The 22,089-nt window shown below is 43.0% G+C and overlaps 1 protein-coding gene across 7 annotated transcripts in view; it reads right to left on the bottom strand.

The window, feature by feature from the left end:
- TTBK2 (tau tubulin kinase 2) overlaps nucleotides 1-22,089 on the bottom strand; it is a 210,336-nt gene that overhangs the window by 45,513 nt on the left and 142,734 nt on the right. For all 7 annotated transcript variants that reach the window (XM_073348603.2, XM_073348604.2, XM_078853330.1 and 4 more), the window contains 6 exons: nucleotides 21,211-21,276; nucleotides 19,679-19,771; nucleotides 18,525-18,650; nucleotides 4,175-4,332; nucleotides 3,550-3,766; nucleotides 1,012-1,223 (listed from right to left, as the gene is read on the bottom strand). In XM_073348603.2, the coding sequence (XP_073204704.1) occupies nucleotides 1,012-1,223; nucleotides 3,550-3,766; nucleotides 4,175-4,332; nucleotides 18,525-18,650; nucleotides 19,679-19,771; nucleotides 21,211-21,276 (872 nt within the window). The remainder of the gene's footprint in view (nucleotides 1-1,011; nucleotides 1,224-3,549; nucleotides 3,767-4,174; nucleotides 4,333-18,524; nucleotides 18,651-19,678; nucleotides 19,772-21,210; nucleotides 21,277-22,089) is intronic.

Raw genomic sequence — 22,089 nt, 5'->3', positions numbered from 1 at the left:
ATTAAGTATGACATACAACTCTATGTCTCAGTTTTTGTTTTTACATGACTCACTCTTTGAACCTCTCTCGTTTATCCAAAATACTACTAAATTCTTTTTCCTCTCTGTCTACTCTGATCATGTCTTCCTCTACTCACGTAAGCTCTGCATCAAATTCAAATTCCTTGTTCTCATGTTCAAGGCTCTGCGCAGCTCTACCACTGCCTAGATCTCAACACTCTTCTATTGTTTCCTGATTTAGCTTTCTGCTCTGCCAACACCTCTTCCCTCTAGCCTCCCTGTGTGTTATCCTTCCATAATACTCCCTTCAGTTGGACTAAATTCCCTGATCCTGTACTCACACAACCTCCTTCTCCAACTTCAAATTCTCTCTCAAAATCCTAACAAGCTTTCCTGACAACTTTAGAAATATACAACAACAGTGAAACTAATGACACATGCACTACACAAACAAGTAAACTTATTATTTTATTTTACATAAATCCTGCTCCTTGTACACATTACACCTTACCAGAGGTAATCTATGCCTATATCTAATTTAGTGCTTGATTCTGTAATGCTTATCCAAGTTAAGTTGCACTAACTCCCATGAAGTCACTGACTCCCATGTCCTACTGAAGTCAACAGGACTGTTCATGAAGTGCTAATCGACAGAAGTGTGATAGAAATGGGCCCTTAAACTAAGAATTCCTTGAGGTAAGGACTTTGCCTTTATTTGTCTATAATACACCATGAACTTTGGCTTAGCGTAAACAGTAATAAAAATTCAATAAAAATTTAACTTAAAAATGTAAAATGGGATAGAAGCCAGGGATGTTCCTCAGAGCAAATACTATAAATCCAGTAGACATTACTAGCTATACTTGGCATAAGCATAGCTCAGCAACTCCATTTCTGGTTTTCACTGACCACTGTCCATGGATACAGTACTAGAGAAAAGAAAATACAGTCTAAGCCAACAAGCCCCCAAAAGATCCAAGCATAAATGTGAGATAGAAATTTTCTCTTTACCAGGTCTCAAGAAATTTATCAGTGTCTGGCTTTGATTCCAAGGTCAACCGTTTCTCCAGTTCAAAGCTGTGGATTGAACGTAACTTTCTCATCAGTGGGACATCCCTGTCTGGCTGGGTGGTCTCTGAGCGGACTCGAACTGGAGAACCCAGGCTTGGTGCATTAAGCAGTCCATTCACTGGTCCATGGCTGTTTTCCTCCTCTGTAGAAGCCTGTGCAAATAAAGCACAATAGAAATAAAAATGTAATTTATAGGAGTGCTGAAACAGAGGAAGACACAACAGTGTATGCAGTGCATATAACCCAATGCTTCTATCCTGTAACAAAACAAATTCATACTGAGGATGCTCCTTCAGCAGAAGTTCATGCCATATTTCATGTAGTTTATTTGTGCTCATCAGCTACCAGTTTCCTAAGGCATAAATTTAAATTAGGGATTAATTGCCAGCAACACTGTGGTTTTCATTAAGCCTCAGGACGGAAGGAGTAAATGGAAGAAAACAATACATTTCCCAGACTTTAGATGTATACTGATCCCCACTCCCATTTCTGGAATTCTCATCAATAGCAGGTCGAATCCAGAAGCCTAGGAGCTTCTTCATACCGCTTTACAGTCATAGACTTTTTTTTTTATTGATGAAAGGTTAATCATCATGTTAACTCATCCTTATGCATATCTGAGGCATGCAATACCATTGTTCGCAAAGTCTACAAGGTAGCTTTTTGATGTGGAGCAATGTTTATTAGAAATTAAAATCAGATCTCCAACTGCATCTCACTTTGTAGATCAACTGGGTATGATTCAGTGTTGAAGGAGCACTCTGATCCCCGGTGTAAGCAGATGTAACACCCACTGATATCAATGAAACTTGTATCTGCTTATACCTGAGCTGAATTTGGCCCCAAAAGAGAAAAAGTCCATCTGTCTTCTGCCATTTTAAAAAACTAATACACATTAGCCAGGTACAAGCATAAGTATCACAGCAGTCTGGGCTCCTCCCAACCCATTTTACATATACCTTGAAAAATACACAGCTCTGTCACTAGATAGTATTTCGGCTTAAAGAACACTTCAGTAACATCTTACAGCTACTGATGACATTTTCACATCAGAGGAGCACTGGCTACAATTGTCTGAATATGAATTGTAGTGATTATGAGAGAGAGAGAATAATAGAAGTAATGATAGTGAGAGACCAGGATCACTGTCAGGAGCCAGCTATAATCTAGACAAGCACTGAGCAAGTTTCCCTTCCATGAATTAGTCTATCTACCTCAATGTTGACCCTTAGTAATTCTACTTTTCCAGTAATGGGATTCTACTCAACACAAACTGAGGGATATGTTACATTATGAAGACAAGCATGCAATATTGACGAAATGGAGAATACCAATCATATTTATTTTGTTGACTGGAGAGTTAGTTCTGATCTATTTTGATATCTTCACTCTTAATTACTACCATGGAAAGTGACTAGGAAACAAAATCATCTTTGAACCCAATATGAATCATGGCCTTTAGAAGTGAAAAGAGCACTGACCCATTGAAGCATGTAGCTCTCTGCTTTGGAAAACCATTCTCTCTGGTCAAACTGCAGAATATTTCAAGTGCCAAGTGAGCATTTGCTCTCCTATTACTCATCATGCCACATTATCATGTTCCTGATGATGCCAGGAAATTGCTGAAAGAGATTGTCAAGGTTCCTTCCCCACTCTGAACTCTAGGGTACAGATGTGGGGACCTCCATGAAAGACCCCCTAAGCTTATTCTTACCAGCTTAGGTTAAAAACTTCCCCAACGTACAAACTTTGCCTTGTCCTTGAACCGTATGCTGCCACCACCAAGCGTTTTAAATAAGAACAGAGAAAGAGCCCACTTGGAGACGTCTTCTCCCAAAATATCCCCCCAAGCCCTACACCCCCTTCCTGGGGAAGGCTTGATAGGAATCCTCACCAATTTGTACAGGTGAACACAGACCCAAACCCTTGGATCTTAAGAACAATGAAAAAGCAATCAGGTTCTTAAAAGAAGAATTTTAAATAAAGAAAAGGTAAAAGAATCACCTCTGTAAAATCAGGATGGTAAATACCTTACAGGGTAATCCGATTGAAAAGATAGAGAATCCCTCTAGGCAAAACCTTAAGTTACAAAAAGACCCAAAAACAGGAATATACATTCCATCCAGCACAGCTTATTTTATCAGCCATTAAACAAAAGGAAATCCTACGCATGTTCTAGCTTACTAATTTAACAAGAGTTGTAAGGCTGCATTCCTGATCTGTTCCTGGCAAAAGCATCACACACACAGACAGAACCCTTTGTTCCCCCCCACACCTCCAGATATGAAAGTATCTTGTCCCCTCATTGGTTATTTTGGGTCAGGTGCCAGCGAGGTTACCTTAGCTTCTTAACCCTTGACAGGTGAAACGGTTTTGCCTCTGGCCAGGAGGGATTTTATAGCACTGTATACAGAAAGGTGGTTACCCTTCCCTTTATATTTATGACAGAGGTTTTTCCCATTGCAGCTCTATAAATACCTTACAGATCCCCAGCTTTATTTTGTTTCTGTTGGCATCCATCTCCTCCCAGACATCTTTTTCCTGAGGACGTTGATGCCCGGGGGACCCAGGCAGTTTCTCTGGTGAGACTCCAACAGGAATACCATTCTCCCCATCACTGAGCTGCTCATCTGGAAACACCTCATCCGTGTTCTCTCGCAGCAAATCTCCTGGGATAGGTGTGGCATTGGCTATTCTACAAAGGAAGAAGTGAAAAATAAAGCAGTTATTTGCAAGTGGTCCTCGTAAGTGATGATTTAAAGCCCAGAGAAGGCAACGGAAGTCTTTCATTGAGTTCAATGTGCTAGGGATCAGGCCTTAGGTTCTTAACATAGGCTTTAGCAAAAGGTTGACTGCAGAATGGGAATCTAATAAAGTGATTTCCTAACCCAGACATGTATCAACATTCGTAACTGCTGTATATTTAGGACAGCAGCACTTTTTTTTTTTCCTGAGGAGAGGCTCAATAGTGACCAAAGGGAGACCTAGTATCCTGCAATACCCTATTAGTTAACACCCTGGAGAAACAGATGTAACAGATGACTTTCCCTTGGTGCTAAGTGGTTGGATTTTTAGGTTAAACATAGGAAATGCTTGAACATACCCAATTGCAGCTGGGGTCAGGCGAGTATGTAACTGAGGAGTTGTTGATGTTGTTGTCGTCGTCAGAGAGCCATCAGTTCCACTCTTCTCCCAATCAAAAGGGTCACTTTCAATGACTCCAGAAGTTTTCATACTGTTGTCAAACACAGACATGAGAAGCTAAAAATAAAGAAAAGAGTTAATTAATTCTTCTTTCTTTGAATAAGAGAAAGATAAAGTACTCCAGACTCAGTTTCCCCTCAAGACTTTTCTAACATCTGGTTCTCCTTTAAGACTTTATCTGACAATTAATTGTTAAAAAGGTAAGGTTTATCAACAGTGCCATATCACCACTGCCCCCATCTGTGGCTCAGAATGGTGCACTATTTATTTTGAAAATTATGAAATAGCTTTTTGTAATGCTTGGGTAGAGCACTTTAAGCATTGCTACCACTTAACTGCTTTCTGTGTTGGTATGTTTTAACCACTGTGGTAAACCCAGGACAAACAGCTACAAAAGGGGGGTAGTAATTAGTCCCAGGGGATTAAAAGGCCCCTCCCTATCCACTGAGGGGAGAGAACCACTGGGCAATAAGGTTCAGCTGGAAAAGGGGTTGCTAAGGAAGCAATTAGGTTTAGCTGACTCCAACTACTTGGGACCTTTTTAAACACTCCCCTGAGTGGTAGGAGGGGGAGAATGAGGGAGTGAGAGGAGCAGGGAAGCTGCCAGTAGGCTGTTTGCAGCAAGACACCAGACCTTCCCAGCAGGGAGGCTGCACTCGCTCCCCAGAAGGGAAGGAAAACAAGCACAAGGGACTGACTGAGGAGAGGAGTAGCAGGACCCTGTGCCACCTATAAGGATTCACCTTGCCCCAAACCTGAGTCTCCAAGGCTAAAAAAGGACTGAGCCTGCTGAGGCGAACAAGGTATTTTGCCACACCATTTATTTAAAAAAATAATAATCCTAAAAGAATTGAAGTACAAAAAATTTCTAACATTCTAACATTACTCATTAAGCAAAGAGAAACTAGGACTACATTATTTATACAGTAGAGTCGCATCATACGCACATTTAACTTACGCGAATTCAACTACAAGCGCTTGGCAAAAAAAAAGAAAAATAACAATAACTCACAGCGGTGGAGTACTGTACAGGAGTCAATGGGAGAGTGTTGGGGGTTGATTTATCGCATCTAGACTATATGCGATAAATCGACCCCCACTGGTTCGATCGCTGACCGCCGATCCAGTGAGCATCTCACTGCGCTGAGTGTGATTCTAGTGTTTAAAGATACGTATTTTTCATACAACATGGCCCCTAAACACAAGCCAACTACTTCATCTGGTGCTCAACCAAATAAACAGTGATCTGTTCCAACGCTGAAGGAAAAACTGGCTGTGTTGGGCTTAAGAAACAGTATGTCAGCCTCCAACGTGGCGCGTAAATACGGCCACATCAAATCTAGCATCTGTGCCATCAAGATTCGAGAGAGAGAAATTCGTCAAGCCGTGGCATCAAGTGCTCCAATAACTGCTAAAGTGACGAGCCAGGTGCGTGATAAGACTTTAGTGAAGACTGAAAAGGCATTAAACTTATGGCTGGAACACATGAACCATAAACATGTGCCTATCGATGGCAACACATTGCGAGAAAAGGCTCTTAACCTCTACGCGCTGTTCAAACCTTCTGCCGAAGAGGGACAGCCTTCTGATGAGAAGAAATTCAAAGCCAGCCAAGGTTGGCTTAATAGTTTAGGAACTGCTTCAACCTCAAAAACGTGCAGACTACTGGGGAAGCTGCATCTGCCAATGAAGAGGCAGCAAAAGACTACCCCGAACCATTAAAGAAAATCATAGAAGAAAAGGGCTATCTTCCAGAACAAGTTTTTAATGCTGACGAGACTGGGCTCTTCTAGAAAAAAAATGCCCAACCACACTTACACTTTGAAATCAGAAAGACAAGCCCCTGGCTTCAAAGCAGCTAAAGACTGTGTGACTGTGTTGTTTTGTGGCAATGCGGCTGGGCATTTAATAAAGCCGGGCTTGCTCTACAGGGCTGCAAAGCCCCGTGCCCTAAAAGGCAAGAACAAAAATCTCCTGCCTGGCAATCAAATAAAAAGGCTTGGGTGACGGCAGCATTATTTCTGGATTGGTTCCACAAGTGTTTCATTCCGGAGGTCAAGCGGTACCTCAAAGAGAAACGACTTGACTTTAAAGTGTTGCTGATCATAGACAATGCTCCTGGACATCCTTAGGCACTCCGGTTTGCGCATAATGACTTTGAAGTTGTCTTTCTCCCTTTTTTATTCGTTCATTCTTCCATCTCTCTCTTTTTGACTATACGCGATTTTCGCCTTACATGCTGACTTTAGAACCTAACCCCCGCGTAAGATGCGACTCCACTGTATTACTCTCATCAAGTATTACATTCTTCATTCTCCTTCAGTTCAAGACAAGACATGCAGTCTTGTGGTTTGTGAAAAAAAGCTATGCTTCTTACAGAAAAAAGAAGAAAAGGAGCACATTGGGAGACCTGTATGGGTAGTGCATAGGAAGCCATCAGTATCTGTGAAGAAGTGTGGTCATCAGGAGTCTCTATAGAGGAGTGTGGGAGTTTCAGTAACCATGGGCTTCTGTGGGAATGGGGAGACACATGAGCATACTAGGAATGTCTAAGGGGCTGCAGAAAAATAAAAAAATAATTTCACCGCACATCTGCATTGCCTAAGGATTAAAATTGACAGAGCTACTATTTCTGTTTAGACAACATATTCCATGGTGCATGAACAACACTGTAATACTCATATGGCATAAGCGTCAACGTAAAAAATCTCACTGCTTTGAGACAGCAAATCAGAAATTATGTCTGGGTTTTTTTTGATAACTGAGACATCTTTGGCAGGTTGAAGTGGAATATATTTTTACAGTGTGTGAGCAAATTACACTGTAAATGGATAAGTTTTTAAAAAGTCCTCATACTAGTACTGCTAACTGTGTTGAAGTCATAGACAATGCAGAATTAAGTAGTAAGAAACAAATGAAGAAAAGAAAGTTTGACAAAAGTTATACCGATTTTAGTTTTATGGAATTTAGTGATGGACGACTGTATTGCATTGTATGCTTATGAATCCTATCAAATGAAGCAATGAAATTTGCAAAATTGAAATGACACCTCACAACAAGGTACCTGGAGTATGAAGATAAACCCAGAGAACTTTCTTCAATGAAAGAAAGAAGAATACAATAGACAGAAAACTCAAATGCCAAACATAACATCAGTTCCAGAAAACGCTTTGAAAGCATCTTTCTTAACAGCGCTTCGGACTGCAAAGAGTAAAAAATCCCATACCACTGGAGAACAACTGAGTCTTCCAGCTGCTGTAGAAATGTGCAAAGTGATGGTAAGTGAAGATGCAAGGAAGAAACTTAAGGCCACACCACAGTTAGAAGGAAAATTGAAGAGTTTTCAAATTATGTAAAATCCCAACTAATTGAAAAGCTATGTACATGTGAATAGTTTGTAATTCAGCTTGATGAGACTACTGATGCTGGTAATACAGCACAATTATTAGTTTTTGTTCGTTTTATCTGGCTGGGGGAAATTTTGGAGGATTTTCTTTTTGTCAGCTGTTAGCATAAGGACAACAGGTCAGGAAATAGTCAAATTATTGGATAAAGCTGAATTGCTGAATTGGGAGAAGTGCATTGCCAGTGCTATTGGCATGGACAGTGCTACCACTATGACAAACAATAGGAATGGCGGTGTAGCAAGAATACGAGTCATAAACCTACAGTTAATTGTAGTACACGATATGTTGCATCACCAGGACCTTGCATTAAAGAAAATGAAACCTGAATTAAATGATGTGCTAAATGCAGCTGTGACAGTTGTGAATTTTGTGAAGTCCTGGCCTTTGAATTCACACCTTTTTGTAAATCTGTGTCTCGAAATGGGTGCAGGACATAACAAATTATTGTTTCATATGGAGTTGTGTTGGCTATCTCACAGCAGAGTGTTGGAAAGAGTTTTTGAGCTTTGCAAACAGCTGCTATTTTTTCTTTCTAGCACAATCCCAAGATTGTCTCAAATTTTTCTGAACCAATATGGATCACAAAGCTTGCATATCTTGCAGACATTTTTAACTTGTTGAATGCGCTGAACCTGTCCACACAAGGGAGCGATAAAACCATACTTGAGGTGAGTGACAAGTGGAGCATTTCAGAAGAAAGTCAAGATTTGGAAAACCAGACAGAGCCATGGAATCTTAGATACATTTCCGCTACTAACAGAATTTCTGGATACTAACAGCATAACAATTGACTGTGTGAGAGACAGGGCTGTTGCTCATCTTTCAATTCTGGCAGAGTACTTCAGTGTTTACTTTAAAAATGTAAACATGGAGGAATATGATTGGGTTCAGGATGCATTCTCAACTTTTAATATGTGATCTTGCCATTTGAGTGGAAAAACAGAACAGGAGCTGCTCAAAAGGAGCCCACACACTGAAAATTAAGTTTCAGGAACTGACATCTTGCCAGTTTTGGCCAACTGTTGCTGTGTAGAACCCAGTTTTAGTTACAGAAGCAATGAAAGTGTTGCTACTACTCCCAACAAAATATGTTATGTAAAGCATTATTGTCTGCCATGACAGCTATGAAGACAAAGTTCAGGTCCCAACTGGAAGTGAAGAATGATTTATGAATTTGCTTGTCAACCATCACACCAAGGATAGATAGAGTGCAGTAAGAAGCAGGCGCACTCATCTCACTGGTATCTGTAAGTACTCGTATGTTCTTTTTTTCAAAGCATTACTAACAGTACGTGTTTACATGACCGCATATACTCTGTCAATCAGTTTCTCAGTTGGGGGTCCAGAATTAATATTGCATTTGAAAAGGGGTCAGTCAACAAAAAAAGTTTAAGAAGCTCTGTCCTATTGCATTGTCCACTGCTTCATTGCTCAGCTAGCAATGCCAGCCTCCACTGCTCATTTCTGCCACAAACAGCTTCTTGCTTTCTTTCATGCTACTCCCTACACATTAAATGTTCTCTGAACTAATCCATAAGGTCATTTCTCTTTCCTCCTTGAAAGCCCTTCTCAAGACTCACTTCTACTGCAGTGCCTATACAATATCAACCAAATAATGATGGGTGAAGACTGACAGACACTAAGAGACAGCTGATATTTATTCTGATTGTTTTAAAAATCCATATATGTGTACACAAACAACTGCACAAATTGAATGTATTTTATGCTGTCCCTCTGCCATTCCTGTCATAAGTTGTTGATATTTTTAGACAAGGCAGGGACTGTGTCAATTTACATCCTTGTTCAGCGCTCTTGAATAATACAAACCCAATCCTGACTGGGACCTCTAGGTACCATCCTAACTTCATAGAATTGGAAGGGACCTCAAGAGGTCATCTCGTCCAGTCCTCTGCACTCAAGGCAGAGCTAAGTATTATTTAGACCATCCCTGACAGGTGTTTGTCCAGCCTGCTCTTAAAAATCCCCAATGATGGAGATTCCACAACCTCCCTAGGCAATTTATTCCAGTGCTTAACCACTCTGAGTTTGGACGTTAGGTTTGACACTTCCTACCTAAACCGCCCATTGCTTCTTGTCCTGTCCTATCCTCAGAGGTTTAGGAGAACAATTTTTCTCTGTCATCCTTGTAACAACCTTTTATGTACTTGAAAACTGTTATCATGTCCCCTCTCAGTCTTCTCTTCTCCAGATTAAACAAACCCAATTTTTTCAGTCTTCCCTCATAGGTCATGTGTAGCAGGGTGGTCACCCTGCTCTGGCCCAGAAAGGGTTAAAACAGCCCTGGGAGAGGGCTACCTGGGGGAGCCAATAGTAAAAGCAGCCCTGGAGAGGGTTGCAGCTGGGAAAAGGGATTAAGAACAGCTGGGGGAAGCTGACTATGTAGCTGACCACAGGTGTGGCTGTCTTAATTAGGGCCCAGAGTGAGATTCCCCCAGCTTCTGGCCCTTATAAGAGGGCTGTGGGCCAGAAGCTGGGGGAATCTCACTCTAGCCCTGGAGTGGGAAGGGCTAGCTGCCTGAGAAGAAGGTACCTGAAGCGGAGCAGTTCTGGGGAAGGGCAAAGGGAGCTGGGAAGCTCCAGCCTGGTAAACCCCCAGGCTGCAGGCCTTGGTAAAGGCCCAGAAAGGTACTGGGGCTGCAGAGGGGCAGCTTGGGAATAGGCAGAGGCAGCTGGTCCTAACCTCTTGCCAGTGATGAGTGGCCATTACACTACAGTCTGCCCCAGTAAGCGGGGGTAAGATGATGACTGGCAGTAGCCACTGAGGCAAGGTGGGTTTAGCGGGTTCCCCAGGGAGGGAAGACCCAGAGTATGGGGGTACTGCTGGGGCAGAACCCCAGGGTAAAGGGCACCGGGGTCCAGGAGAGACACAGGCCTGCAGAGGGCGCTCCAAAGGCTGGAAAGAGCTAATGCCTGAGATGACCAGCAGGAGGTGCCACGCCAGTGAGTCGTCCCTTCGCTACATCATGTTTTCTAGACCTTTAATCATTTTTTTGCTCTTCTCTGGTGGACCTTCTCCAATTTGTCCACATCTTTCCTAAAATGTGGTGCCCAGAACTGGACACAATACCCCAGTTGAAGCCTAATCAACGCGGAGTAGAGTGGAAGAATTACTTCTCGTGTCTTGCTTACAATATTGCTAATACATCCCAGAATGATATTTGCTTTTTTTGCAACAGCATTACACTGCTGACTCATATTTAGCTTATGATCCACTATGACCCCCCCAGATCTCTTTCCGCAGTACTCCTTCCTAGGCAGGCATTTCCCATTTTGTATGTGTGCAACTGATTGTTCCTTCCGAAGTGGAGTACTTTGCATTTGTCCTTATTGAATTTCATGCTATTTACTTCAGACCATTTCTCCAGTTTGTCCAGATCATTTTGAATTTTAATCCTAACTTCCAAAGCACTTGCAACCCCTCCCAGCTTGATATCATCCACAAACTTTATAAGTGTACTCTCTATGCCATTATCTAAATCATTGATGAAGATATTGAACAGAATTGGACCCAGAACCAATCCCTGCAGGACCCCACTCGTTATGCCCTTCATTAAATAGGGGACAAAAAAGGCAATAAAAAGAGGTTATATACATACACGAAAAGCAAGAAAAAGACAAGGGAAATGTAAGTCCACTTAATGGGGAAGGACAGCTAATAATGGGTGACGCCAAGAAGGCTGAGCTGTTTAATGCCTTTTTTGCTTCAGTCTTCACTAAAAAGGTTAACAGCGGCAAAATGCTTCCACAATTAATATTAACAACAAACCGGAATAGGGAAAGAACAGATTAAAGAATATTTAGATAAGTTACATATATTCAAGCTGGCAAGATCTGATGAAGTTCATGCTAGGATAGTTAAGGAACTAGCTGAATCAATCTTGGAACAATTAGCAATTATCTTTGAGAACTCAGGGAGGAAGAATAAGGTCCTACAGGAATGGAGAAGGGCAAATATAGTACCTATCTTTAAAATGGGGAACAAAATTGCACCAGGGAATTATAGATCAGTCCGACACACTTCAATACAAATTATTATACAATCTGTTTGTAAGCACCTAAAGGATAACCGGTAATAGCCAATATGGATTTGTCAAGAACAAATCATGCCAAACCAATCTAATTTCCTTCTCTAACAGGGTTAATATCCTTTAAAAAAAAATCAAAAGCACAACTACAACATGAGGAATAAATGACTAGACAGTAGACTGGTGAAAAGGATCTGCGGGTTATAGCGAATCACAAATTGAATATGAGTCAACAATGTAATGCAGTTGCAAAAATGTCTAATATAATTCTGGAGTGTATTAACAGGAGTGTCAAATGTAAGAAATTGGAGATAATTGTTTCACTGTACTCGGCAGCCATGAGGATTCAGTTGAAATACTGTGTACAGTTTTGGGTATGACCCTTTAAAAAAGATGTGGATAAACTGGAGCGAGTCCAGAGGAGAGCAATATAAATGATCGAACGTTTAAAAATCCTGACCTCTGAGGAAAGGTTAAAAAAACTCAGTATGTTTAGTCTTGAGAAAAGAAGACTGAAGGGGGACCTGATAACAATCTTCAAATATATTAAGAGCTGTTATAAAGAGAATGGTGATCAATTGTCCTCCATGTCCACTAAACAAGAAACAATCAGCTTAATCTGCAGCAATGAAGATTTAGGTTAGATATCAGGAAAAGCTTTCTAACAATAAGGATAGTTAAGTACTGGAACAGGTTACCAAGAGAGTTTGTGGAATGTCTATCAAAGATTTTTAAGAACAAGTTAGGTAAACACCTGTTAGGGACGCTCTAGGTATACTTGTTACTGCCTCAGCATGGGGGGGATGGACTAGGTAACCTCTCGAGATTCCTTCCAGTTCTACATTTCTGTGATTCTATAAATAAATAACAACAAAGAACTATGATACAAATCCACATCCCAAAAAGTACTTTTACAACTGACATGAATTCAGATAATCAAGATGTTGAATGGGCATGGAAAGTACAATACACTCTTACCCCTAAAGGTAGGGCCATCCAGTTCATAGTTATGGCACATGGGCAGGGTGGTGTAGGGAAGCTTGCACTGTAGCTGTAAAAATTCTATGAATAATCAAAGGACAGTATACAGAACTGTCTTGGCTTTACCTTGGAACAGGTAAAATCTATAAATGTATCACTTTAATCTCTTATTGAGTTTCTGTGTCTACAACAGGTTGGGCCATTTAAAGAAAGGTGAGGGTGGTGTACATACAGCAGACCTACACCGAAAGAAAGGAAGAAATGCACTGGCAAAAGGGGAACTTGATATCACTTGATATTTCCAGTTCTTATTTAAAATCCTCGATCTTGATTTATCTGTTAATGTTAGCAAGCCAAGTAATCAATACGAATTTTTTTTAAAAAAAGGAGCGGGCATTCTGCTACGTTGCCTGATCAGCAATCTCGATGGTAGATAGAGGAAGTTGGTTTCCAGCAGAAGAAACAGTTTTACTGCCAATAATAGCTAAAAAGTTGCAGTGAGAAAGAAACATGTTTCCCAGACAAAACTCCACAGATATCAACCTAATGAAAAATGCCAACAGCATTGGTCTCCTAGAGACAGACGCAGCAAAGGTATAAGATAAATATAACAGATAAATTGATAAACACATGCAATAACAGAGCTTCAGTTGCTGCTGTTTTCTGCCTTCTTAGTATAAACAGTGATACATTAGCGGCCATCTACTCAGGTTGGCTTTGATTTGTCTGAATATACTCTCTGAAAACAAGAAAACCAACGCACAATTTGTTGATGTTACACATAAATAGTCTCTACTTTGGAACCGCAGATGTGTGAATGTGGAACAGTATGAAAGAAAATTTTTCCAGAGGAAAGCTAATTAGTTTCACATGCCCAAATGTAATTTAATGGTGATGATGAATATTCTTATCTCTAGTCTTCTGGAAGCTGTAATTCCAGAATTAGTTAATATGATGCACTCATTCAGATTCATTCTCTGCAGTTTACGACTCAGCCAGTACGCAGAATATCATTATCTACAAATCAAACAAGTCTATTTGAAAGGCCAGCAGGAAGGGATTTACTGACTCCTAATTAGATCTTGATAGTTTTCCCCCCATTCTAGATTATGAGAGGAGAAAGTGTGTGGAGGGGGCGGGAAGAAGGGGGCGGTTTCTTCTATTGCCATGGAACAAAAAATGGAAATTTACAACAGAGGACAATTATTGTAGTCACACTTATTGTCCTGCACTTTAAACCTGTGAAGGAACCAGGGACTCAATCCTGCTCCTACTCAGGTCTGTCTCAACCCTGATTGTCCATTTCCATGAACTTTATCACTGACTTTCCCAATTCCAATGGCCACACAACTCTGCTAGTTGTTGTTGACGTACTTACAAAAATGTCACGTTTCGTGCCATGACTTCGAATTCCCTCTGAGGAGGTAACAGCCTATGCCATTCCAGTGTGCAATCCAGACCAGTGAGGAGCTCTCTCACCTTTGCCCTGAAACCTGGGGTGCCTCACAATATTTTGCTGCTGTAGCTCCCAATTTGGGCTCCTCAGAAACAGCCAAACAGCATTCAGGTCACGTCCTAAATGTCTGTGTATAACTGCAGCCTGCCAGAACACTCCGGTTTCCATTAACCTTGGTTATCACTTGCAGGATGACCCCAGCACACTCCCAGTCCCAAATTTCCCCCCCAAAACAGGTGTTCTACACTGTCCAGTCCTGTTCTAGACAGTCCAGATATTTTAGGTCCATTGCCCCTTTCAGAGGACCAATATCCAACAGTTTCCTGCTTTAAATGGAGTTACCTACACAATTTAGTTAAAGCACAACACTGGATTTGTTTTGATTAAAGAATAAAACAAGTTTCTTTAACTACAAAGAGATAGGTTTTAAGTGAGTACAAGTATAAGTAAAAAAATGGCTACAAGCAAAATAAAGATGAAATGCTTCCTAGTACTAAAACTTAATAAAACTTTCAAGTTGAAATCCCTTACCACATTTCCAATAACATTGCTGACCAAATTCTCAGGCCAGGATCTGCTCCCATAGTCCAAAGGCTGCTTCTTTTGTCTTCTTAGGTGAATGAGAGATGGATAGGGACAGATACCTTGGGGTGGTTTTGCCCCTCAATTTTACAGTCCAGTCCCCCTTTGAAATGCATTTTCTTGAGGGTTATCCCTATATAATGTTTATTCCTGCTGTGAGGACGGAGACAAGGAGCCTTGCGGTGAAAGAGGTTTCATGCTGTTGCTTGCTAAGATGCAGATCTGTTTGTTCCTAGCCCCTTTCCTTGACAAAGAATGGCCACTTGATAGGTGATTGCCCTCCAACTGACACCTGGCTAGAGGCGTCAGCTTGTCCTTAGTCTCTGAGAAACTGATTTACCCAAACTTTTCTGATAAACACATTTCAGACCTAATTTCAGCATATGTTTATAACTTTACATATATTTTTACTATATATATTTCATCATGAAATTATTGACCAGTGGGTTACAGGGTTGCCAACTTTCTACTCACACAACACCAAACACCCCTGCCCTGCCCCTTCTCCAAGGCCCCACCCCCTGCTCATTCCACCCACCCACCCCACTCACTCGCTCTCCCCACCCTCACTCATTCATTCATTTTCACCAGGCTGGCTCAGGGGATTGCGGTGCGGGAGGAGGTGAAGGCTCTGGCTGTGGTGGGGCCAGGAATGAAAGGCTTGGAGTGCAGGAGGGGGCTCCGGGCTGAGGGTGGAGCTGAGGGGTTCAGAGTATGGGAAGGGGCTACAGTCTGAGGCAGGGAGTTGGGGTGTGGGAGGGGGTACGGGTTCCGGGGTGGGGCCAGAAATGAGGGATTTAGGGTTCAGGAGGGGGTTCTGGGCTGGGGAAGGGGTTTGGGGTGTGGGGGGAGTGAGGGCTCCAGCTGGGAGTGTGGGCTCTGGTGTGGAGCCGGGAATGAGGGATTTGGGGTGCAGGAGGGAACGCCAGGCTGGAGCTGAGAGGTTCGGAGGGGGCTCTGGGCTGGGGCAGGGGGTTGGGCTGTGGGGGGGTGAGGGCTCTGGCTGGGGGTGCAGACTCTGGGCTGGGGATGAGCCGTTTGGGATAAGGGATGGTTCTCAGGGCTCGGATTGAGGGGGTTGGAGGACAATCAAGGCTGGGGTAGGGGGTTGGGGCTCGGGAGGGGGTCAGGAGTGCAGATTCTGAGCAGAGCTTAGCTCAAGCAGCTCCCAGAGCAGTGGCATGTCCCCCCTCCGGCTCCTATGCAGAGGAGCAGCCAGGCAGGTTTGCGTGCTGTCCCACCTGCAGGCGCCGCTCCCACAGCTCCCATTGACCATGGTTCCTGGCCAATGGGAGCTGCAGAGCTGAAGTTTGGGGCAGGAGCAGCGTGCGGAGCCCCCTGGCTGTCCCTATGCATAGGAGCCAGAGGAGGGACATGCCACTGCTTCCTGGAGCCGCACCAAGCCACAGCAAGCAGGGAGCTTGCCTTAGCTCCATTGCGCTGATGACCGGATTTTTAACAGCCTGACCCGTGCCGCCAGGGTCCCTTTTTGACCGGGCGTTCTGGTAAAAAAACCGGACACCTAGCAATCCTAGTGGGTTATTATTTTTCAAATGATACCTCACAAGGGATATTTTGTACAAAGATTATTAAAATAGTGTGTAGGGTGTGGATGCAGGGGTTCACTCCGTCATATATCCCAACTGTTTTTTAACTATGTCTTCCAATTCCATGGTCAACTATCTAACATCGCATCTCATTGAGGATCACAGTTATTTCGTATTTCTGGCAAGAGTTGTTCAAGCTCCTTGTGATGGGGTGACTAATACACACACACACCCTGCAAGTTTTAATGCAGGCCAGATGAGCCAATTAACCCATTAGGCGCCTGATTAAGCAGGCTCAGCTGGACAGGAATAGGCAGGGCCTATGAAGCCAAGGGGCTGAAAGGAGAAGAGGTGGCTGGGAAAAGGCAGACACTCCTAGGAGAAAGGGAGGAGTGAGCTGGAACTGCAGTCACTCCCCAGGAAGAGGGAGGAGGCTTTGGGAACTCGTAGGTCCAGGAAGAAAAGGGCAACCAGTGGTAGGAAGAAGCCCCAGGATAGAGCAGTGAGGGCAGAGAGAGAAGGCCAAGGCTGCTGAGCTGAGAGTCTCTGGTCTGGGACCTGGAGAAGAGGGCGGGTCCGGGTTCCCCTACCAGTCACTGGGCAAGTAGCACAGAGGAAGTGAGCAAGAGTACTGCCTATGACTACTGAGGGGTTAATCTTCCCCAGAAGGGGGGAACATGGATAATAACACAGCCAGAGGGCTGAGCCATGAAGAAGACATTATGGTTCCTGAGGCTGCGAGAGGAGCTGCAGGTGGACAGAGTGATGGTGTGCAAATAGCGGACGGGAGCATTGGCCTCAAGCTAATCCCCAGAGTACCAGAAGGAGGCGCCAGTCCAGCAGTGAGTGGTGCACCCCATGACACTCCTGAATGTGGATCTACATGTCTCCTCATCTTATCACTCCAAGATTGATGGACAGATGGAATGAGTGAACCAAATTCTTGAGCAATACTTCTGTTGCTTTATCAGTTACCACCAGAATGACTGGGTTTCGTTTCTCTCTCTTGCCAAATTAGTGTACAATAACTCCAACCACAGATCAACCCACCAGCGTCCTTTCTACACCAACTACAGTTTCCTCCACCTGTCCATGCCACAAGTCTCCCACATACTTGCAGCATCCAATGTATCTGAACACCTGCACTGCATCCAGGAGGAGTTCAAAGCCCACTATGACAAAGTTCCTCCTCTACCTTGGTGGGTCTTGCGCTTATTGGCGGATTTGCTCGCCTTGGAGCTTCATGACAGCCCTCAGCTTGGCCGTTTTTCTGAACCCACAGTCCAGGTCGACTCCTCCTGTGTCTGACAAGGAGTTGGGAGGTTTGGGGGGAACCTGGGCCCGCCCTCTACTCCAGGTTCCAGCCCAGGGCCCTGTGGAATGCAACTATCTAGAGTACCTTCTGAAACAGCTGTGCAACAGCTACAACTCCCTGGGCTACTTCCCCATGGCCTCCTCCCAACACCTTCTTTATCCTCACCATAGGACCTTCCTCCTGGTGTCTGATAATGCTTGTACTCCTCAGTCCTCCAACAGTATGCATTCTCACTCTCAGCTCCTAGCACCTCTTGCTCCCAGCTCCTTACACGCGCACCACAAACTGAAGTGAGCTCCTTTTTAAACCCAGGTGCCCTGATTAGCCTGCCTTAATTGATTCTAGCAGCTTCTTGATTGGCTGCAGGTGTTCTAATCAGCCTGTCTGTCTTAATTGTCCCCAGAAGGTTCCTGATTGTTCTGGAACCTTCCCTGTTACCTTACTGAGGGAAAAGGGACCTACTTAACCTGGGGCTAATATATCTGCCTTCTATTACTCTCCTGTAGCCATCCGGCCCGACACTGTCACACTACCTAGAATTGGCCAAAAGAGATTACAAATGGTTTGCATACCTCTGTTTGCAGGGAACCCCTCACATCACAGTTGTAGATAAAATATGGCTCTCAACACAGCACCATGGCTCTACCACACCTTCACAAAAGCTAGATTACTGATACAGTGGCCCATTGCAGGTCATCCAGCAGATCAACACTGTAGCCTTCAAACTATCTTAGCATCAAACTACCAAACTTCACAAAAGTACCTTATGGCCATTAAAATAGCTCTACAGTGGGACAGTCCATAATCATTATCGTTATGGATACAGGATCAGATCAAAGGAAGGATAATTTTGATAAAATAAGGCAAAACAAGATTATTTAAAAATGAGAAATACAAAAAAGTAAAAAGCCTTACCTGGTAATCAGGTTTTGTACAGTAATCTAAATTGGAGATGTGATCTAGAAAGATGTTGAATTCTTGGGGGAGATGTTTCAACATGAGCCTGTGGTCATATCTCTCTTTTATGGAGCCCACTTGCTCCTAGGAACAGTTAGCACACAAAGCATTAGCATACCACCATTCCCAACTGCAGAATATTCACACCATACATCACAGGCATTAAATGCAATATTTTTGGTCAGAGTTGAAGGGTGTTTGAAAAGGAGATTAATCCTTTAGGTTATAGCAGGACCAGAGATCCTGCCACTGTCCTTAGCACCAATGTAAAACGTCCTTTAAAACCTCCTACTCAATACTTAAATGCTAGTCTAATTCTCTCTCTCTCTCTCTCTCTCTGTGTTTTCTTGCTGTTTGACACCACTGATTATAACTGGGCATTATAACTCTACTAGAATTATAGATAGGGATTAAAAAGTTCTATTACGTCATCTACTTCAGTTCACTTCTGATACACAATTACTCCTCAGAGTAGACTTTTTTTAGTATTTTTATTCAGTCCAATATCAGTTAATCTGTGGTTTCCAAAGTCAGAAGAATAAGAGCAGTCCTTTGTATGGCCCATCTTCATCTACCAACATAGCTAAGTTAATCAGAAAGTGCTTTTGATTATGCTATACATTCAAAATAGGGAGACACAAGTAGTGGACACAAGCCATCAGAGGTTTCTTTTTCTTTGCTTACCTCCCATAAGACATCTGCCTAACAGCATGACCACAGATCTACTGGGCTAACTTTGTCTAACAGCAAATACTGAATGTCTATTTCCAAGATGAAATGTCAAACTTTGTACAGAAGGTTTGTAAAGGCAAAAAGCACTGGTTTCAAAATAGGGCCATGAATTAATGTATGTACATTTATATTTGCCCTCTATAATGAATCTGTAAAAACTGTAAACTCTGTCTAAATTCCCTTGCAAACTAAGACTATTTGTAACACTCCACAACACTTTATGCCATGACATTTGCACTGTGACGTGAGGGGGAGGAAATAACTAGAAACTGCTGCAAAATGTAACATTAGAATTTTATGAACCAATGATTCTTGAGAAGATTTTTCATGAAGGCGTTTATGTGCAATGCCCATCTAAGATCCTTATTTCTAGATTTTACCTTGTCTTTTATTTTTCTCCAAGGCAGCTGTCCGACCACAAACTCTACCAACATGTAAAACAGGGACCAGAGGTCATCATGCCTTCCCATTTCCTGTGAAAAAGAAGAGGGATGGAATTTTATTACTCCTCAGAACTGCTGTACTTTACCTTACTACTATGCAATCAGAGCTAGTGGGCTTTGCTGGATCCTGTATTACTCTAGAGCAGGAGTGGGCAAACTTCGGCCCGCAGGCTGCATCCGACCCGCCAGCTGTTTTAATTAGAACCTTGAGCTCCTGCTGAGGAGTTGGGTCTGGGGCTTGCCCCACTCCAGGCTCCAGCTGGGGAGCAGGGTCGGGAGCCACTCCACGTGGCTTCCAGAAGCAGCAGCATGTCCCCCTTCTGGTTCCTATGCATAGGGGCAGTCAGGGGCCTCCGCTCCGCATGCTGCCCCCACCCCAAGAGCTGTCCCTGCAGATCTCATTGGCCGGGAACTGCAGCCAATGGGAGCTGCAGGGGCGGTGCCTGTGGATGGGGCAGCGCGCAGCAGAGCCGCCTGGCCACACTTCCGCATAGAAGCTGGAGGGGGGACATGCCACTGCTTCCGGGAACCACTTGAGGTAAGCGCCGCCCGGAGCCTGCACCCCTGAGACACCCCCCACTCCTCACTCCCTGCCCCAGCCTTCATCCCCCTCCTACACCCCAAACCCTCATCCCCAGTCTCACCCCAGAGTCCTCACCCCACCCCTGCCCCTGCCCCATCCCGGAGCCCCTTCCTGCACCCTGAACTCCTCATGTCTGGACCTACCCTGGAGCCCACACCCCCAGCCACAGCTCTCATCCCCTCCTGCACCCCAACCCCAATTTCATAAGCATTCATGGCCCGCCATACAATTTCCATACCCAGATGTGGTCCTCGGGCCAAAAAGTTTGCCCACCCCTGTTCTAGAGACTTCAACTATTGTATATTCCCAATAAAACTGATTAGAAGAAAAATTGCAAAACAGACCCCTATAATACTGCAAGTAGGAAAACACTCTCTCCTTTTTCATCTCTTCAGATGGAAGAATAAAAAGCACAGAAAAAAATAGAAGAGGAAGCATGTTAAAATATGATTACAGGGATGTACATCATTTTACTGTGAAGTGAAATATCATCACACTGGCAATAGTAGTTTGTCCAAAATTCTCTAATATGCTGAGATCATGATGATCAGTGGAATATACTGTAAATATAATATGTTATCACCTGATAATTTCATCTTCCCTGTTCTATTCTTCTGTGGTATTATTAAAACAGTGATGGTAATAATTAAAACTATTATGATTTCTGCAACCAGAACACCATTATGAAGATAAGACATTCAGTTATCTACAGTAACGTAAAAGTGACCTATTCTTTCCTAAATATTTCCCACAGTCTAACATCTTTCTATATAATAATGACAGAGGGACACAGAAAATGAAGCAAGATTTATACTATATACACAATTGACAGTGTTTTTAATTACTAGAAAACTCAGACAGGTGGGATGTAAGCACAGATACTCACTCTGTTTCTGTGAGCATTGACTGATGCATAGCGTACTGTTCCTCGAAAACCCGCAACAGCTCGTGGCTATCAGAGAAGTAGACACAAAAATCAAAGATTTTTCAGTACCAAAGAAGATAAACCACCTGATAACACACAACAACATGTAAAACCTACTACAGCACAGAGAATGGAGCAACGGCAAATGTCATTTAGATCTTCTGTCTGCTTTCGGTTTCCCACATTGCTGGTACAATATTACTGCAAGAGATTCAATGGGGGCTCAAATGGACATGACAAGATGGTGTGCAGCATATCCACACATGGGTTAGCTCTAGGGAAAAGCTATCCTCTACCTAGGTTAGCTTTTGTTTTAAAGAGTGTCAAATCCTCAAAGAGAGGCCTCTTAGGAAAGATGCATGGTGGGTTTACTAATATCTTTCACCACTGAGTCTTGGTTCTAAATCTCAGGAAGTCTGAAGTTTAAACTATGAAAGGAACAGAAGTGTACAAGTATCTTTGAAAAATCTCAAGATACTGCTAGGTCTCAGCTATCTTACATCAGAGAACAGCTAGGGACAATTAGGCATTTGTTAAAATTATTTTTATCATCACAATTACTTTTCAGATCAAGAGGTCAATGATTTGAGAAATTCCAAGAGAGGGAGAACCCGTATAAAAGTCTCAAAGCTGTGGGCTGAGAAATAAATAGCATGTACTGAGCACCTCATTGGGCTAACAAAAGGCAAAATATAGCTGAAGAAAGAAATGCATTTGCTGCATCCCATGTTGTAGAATGCCAGTCAGCACAATACCAAAGCAACCTCTTTCCCTAAAAGCACCTTCTTTGGCAGCTTCCTGGTCCCTACTAACTCTCCACAGAACAGGGCTACACTTTTA

This window comes from Lepidochelys kempii, chromosome 6 (assembly GCF_965140285.1).
Source record: "Lepidochelys kempii isolate rLepKem1 chromosome 6, rLepKem1.hap1, whole genome shotgun sequence".
NCBI classification, from domain to species: Eukaryota; Metazoa; Chordata; order Testudines; family Cheloniidae; genus Lepidochelys; species Lepidochelys kempii.
This window is presented reverse-complemented; position numbering and strand designations above follow the sequence as displayed.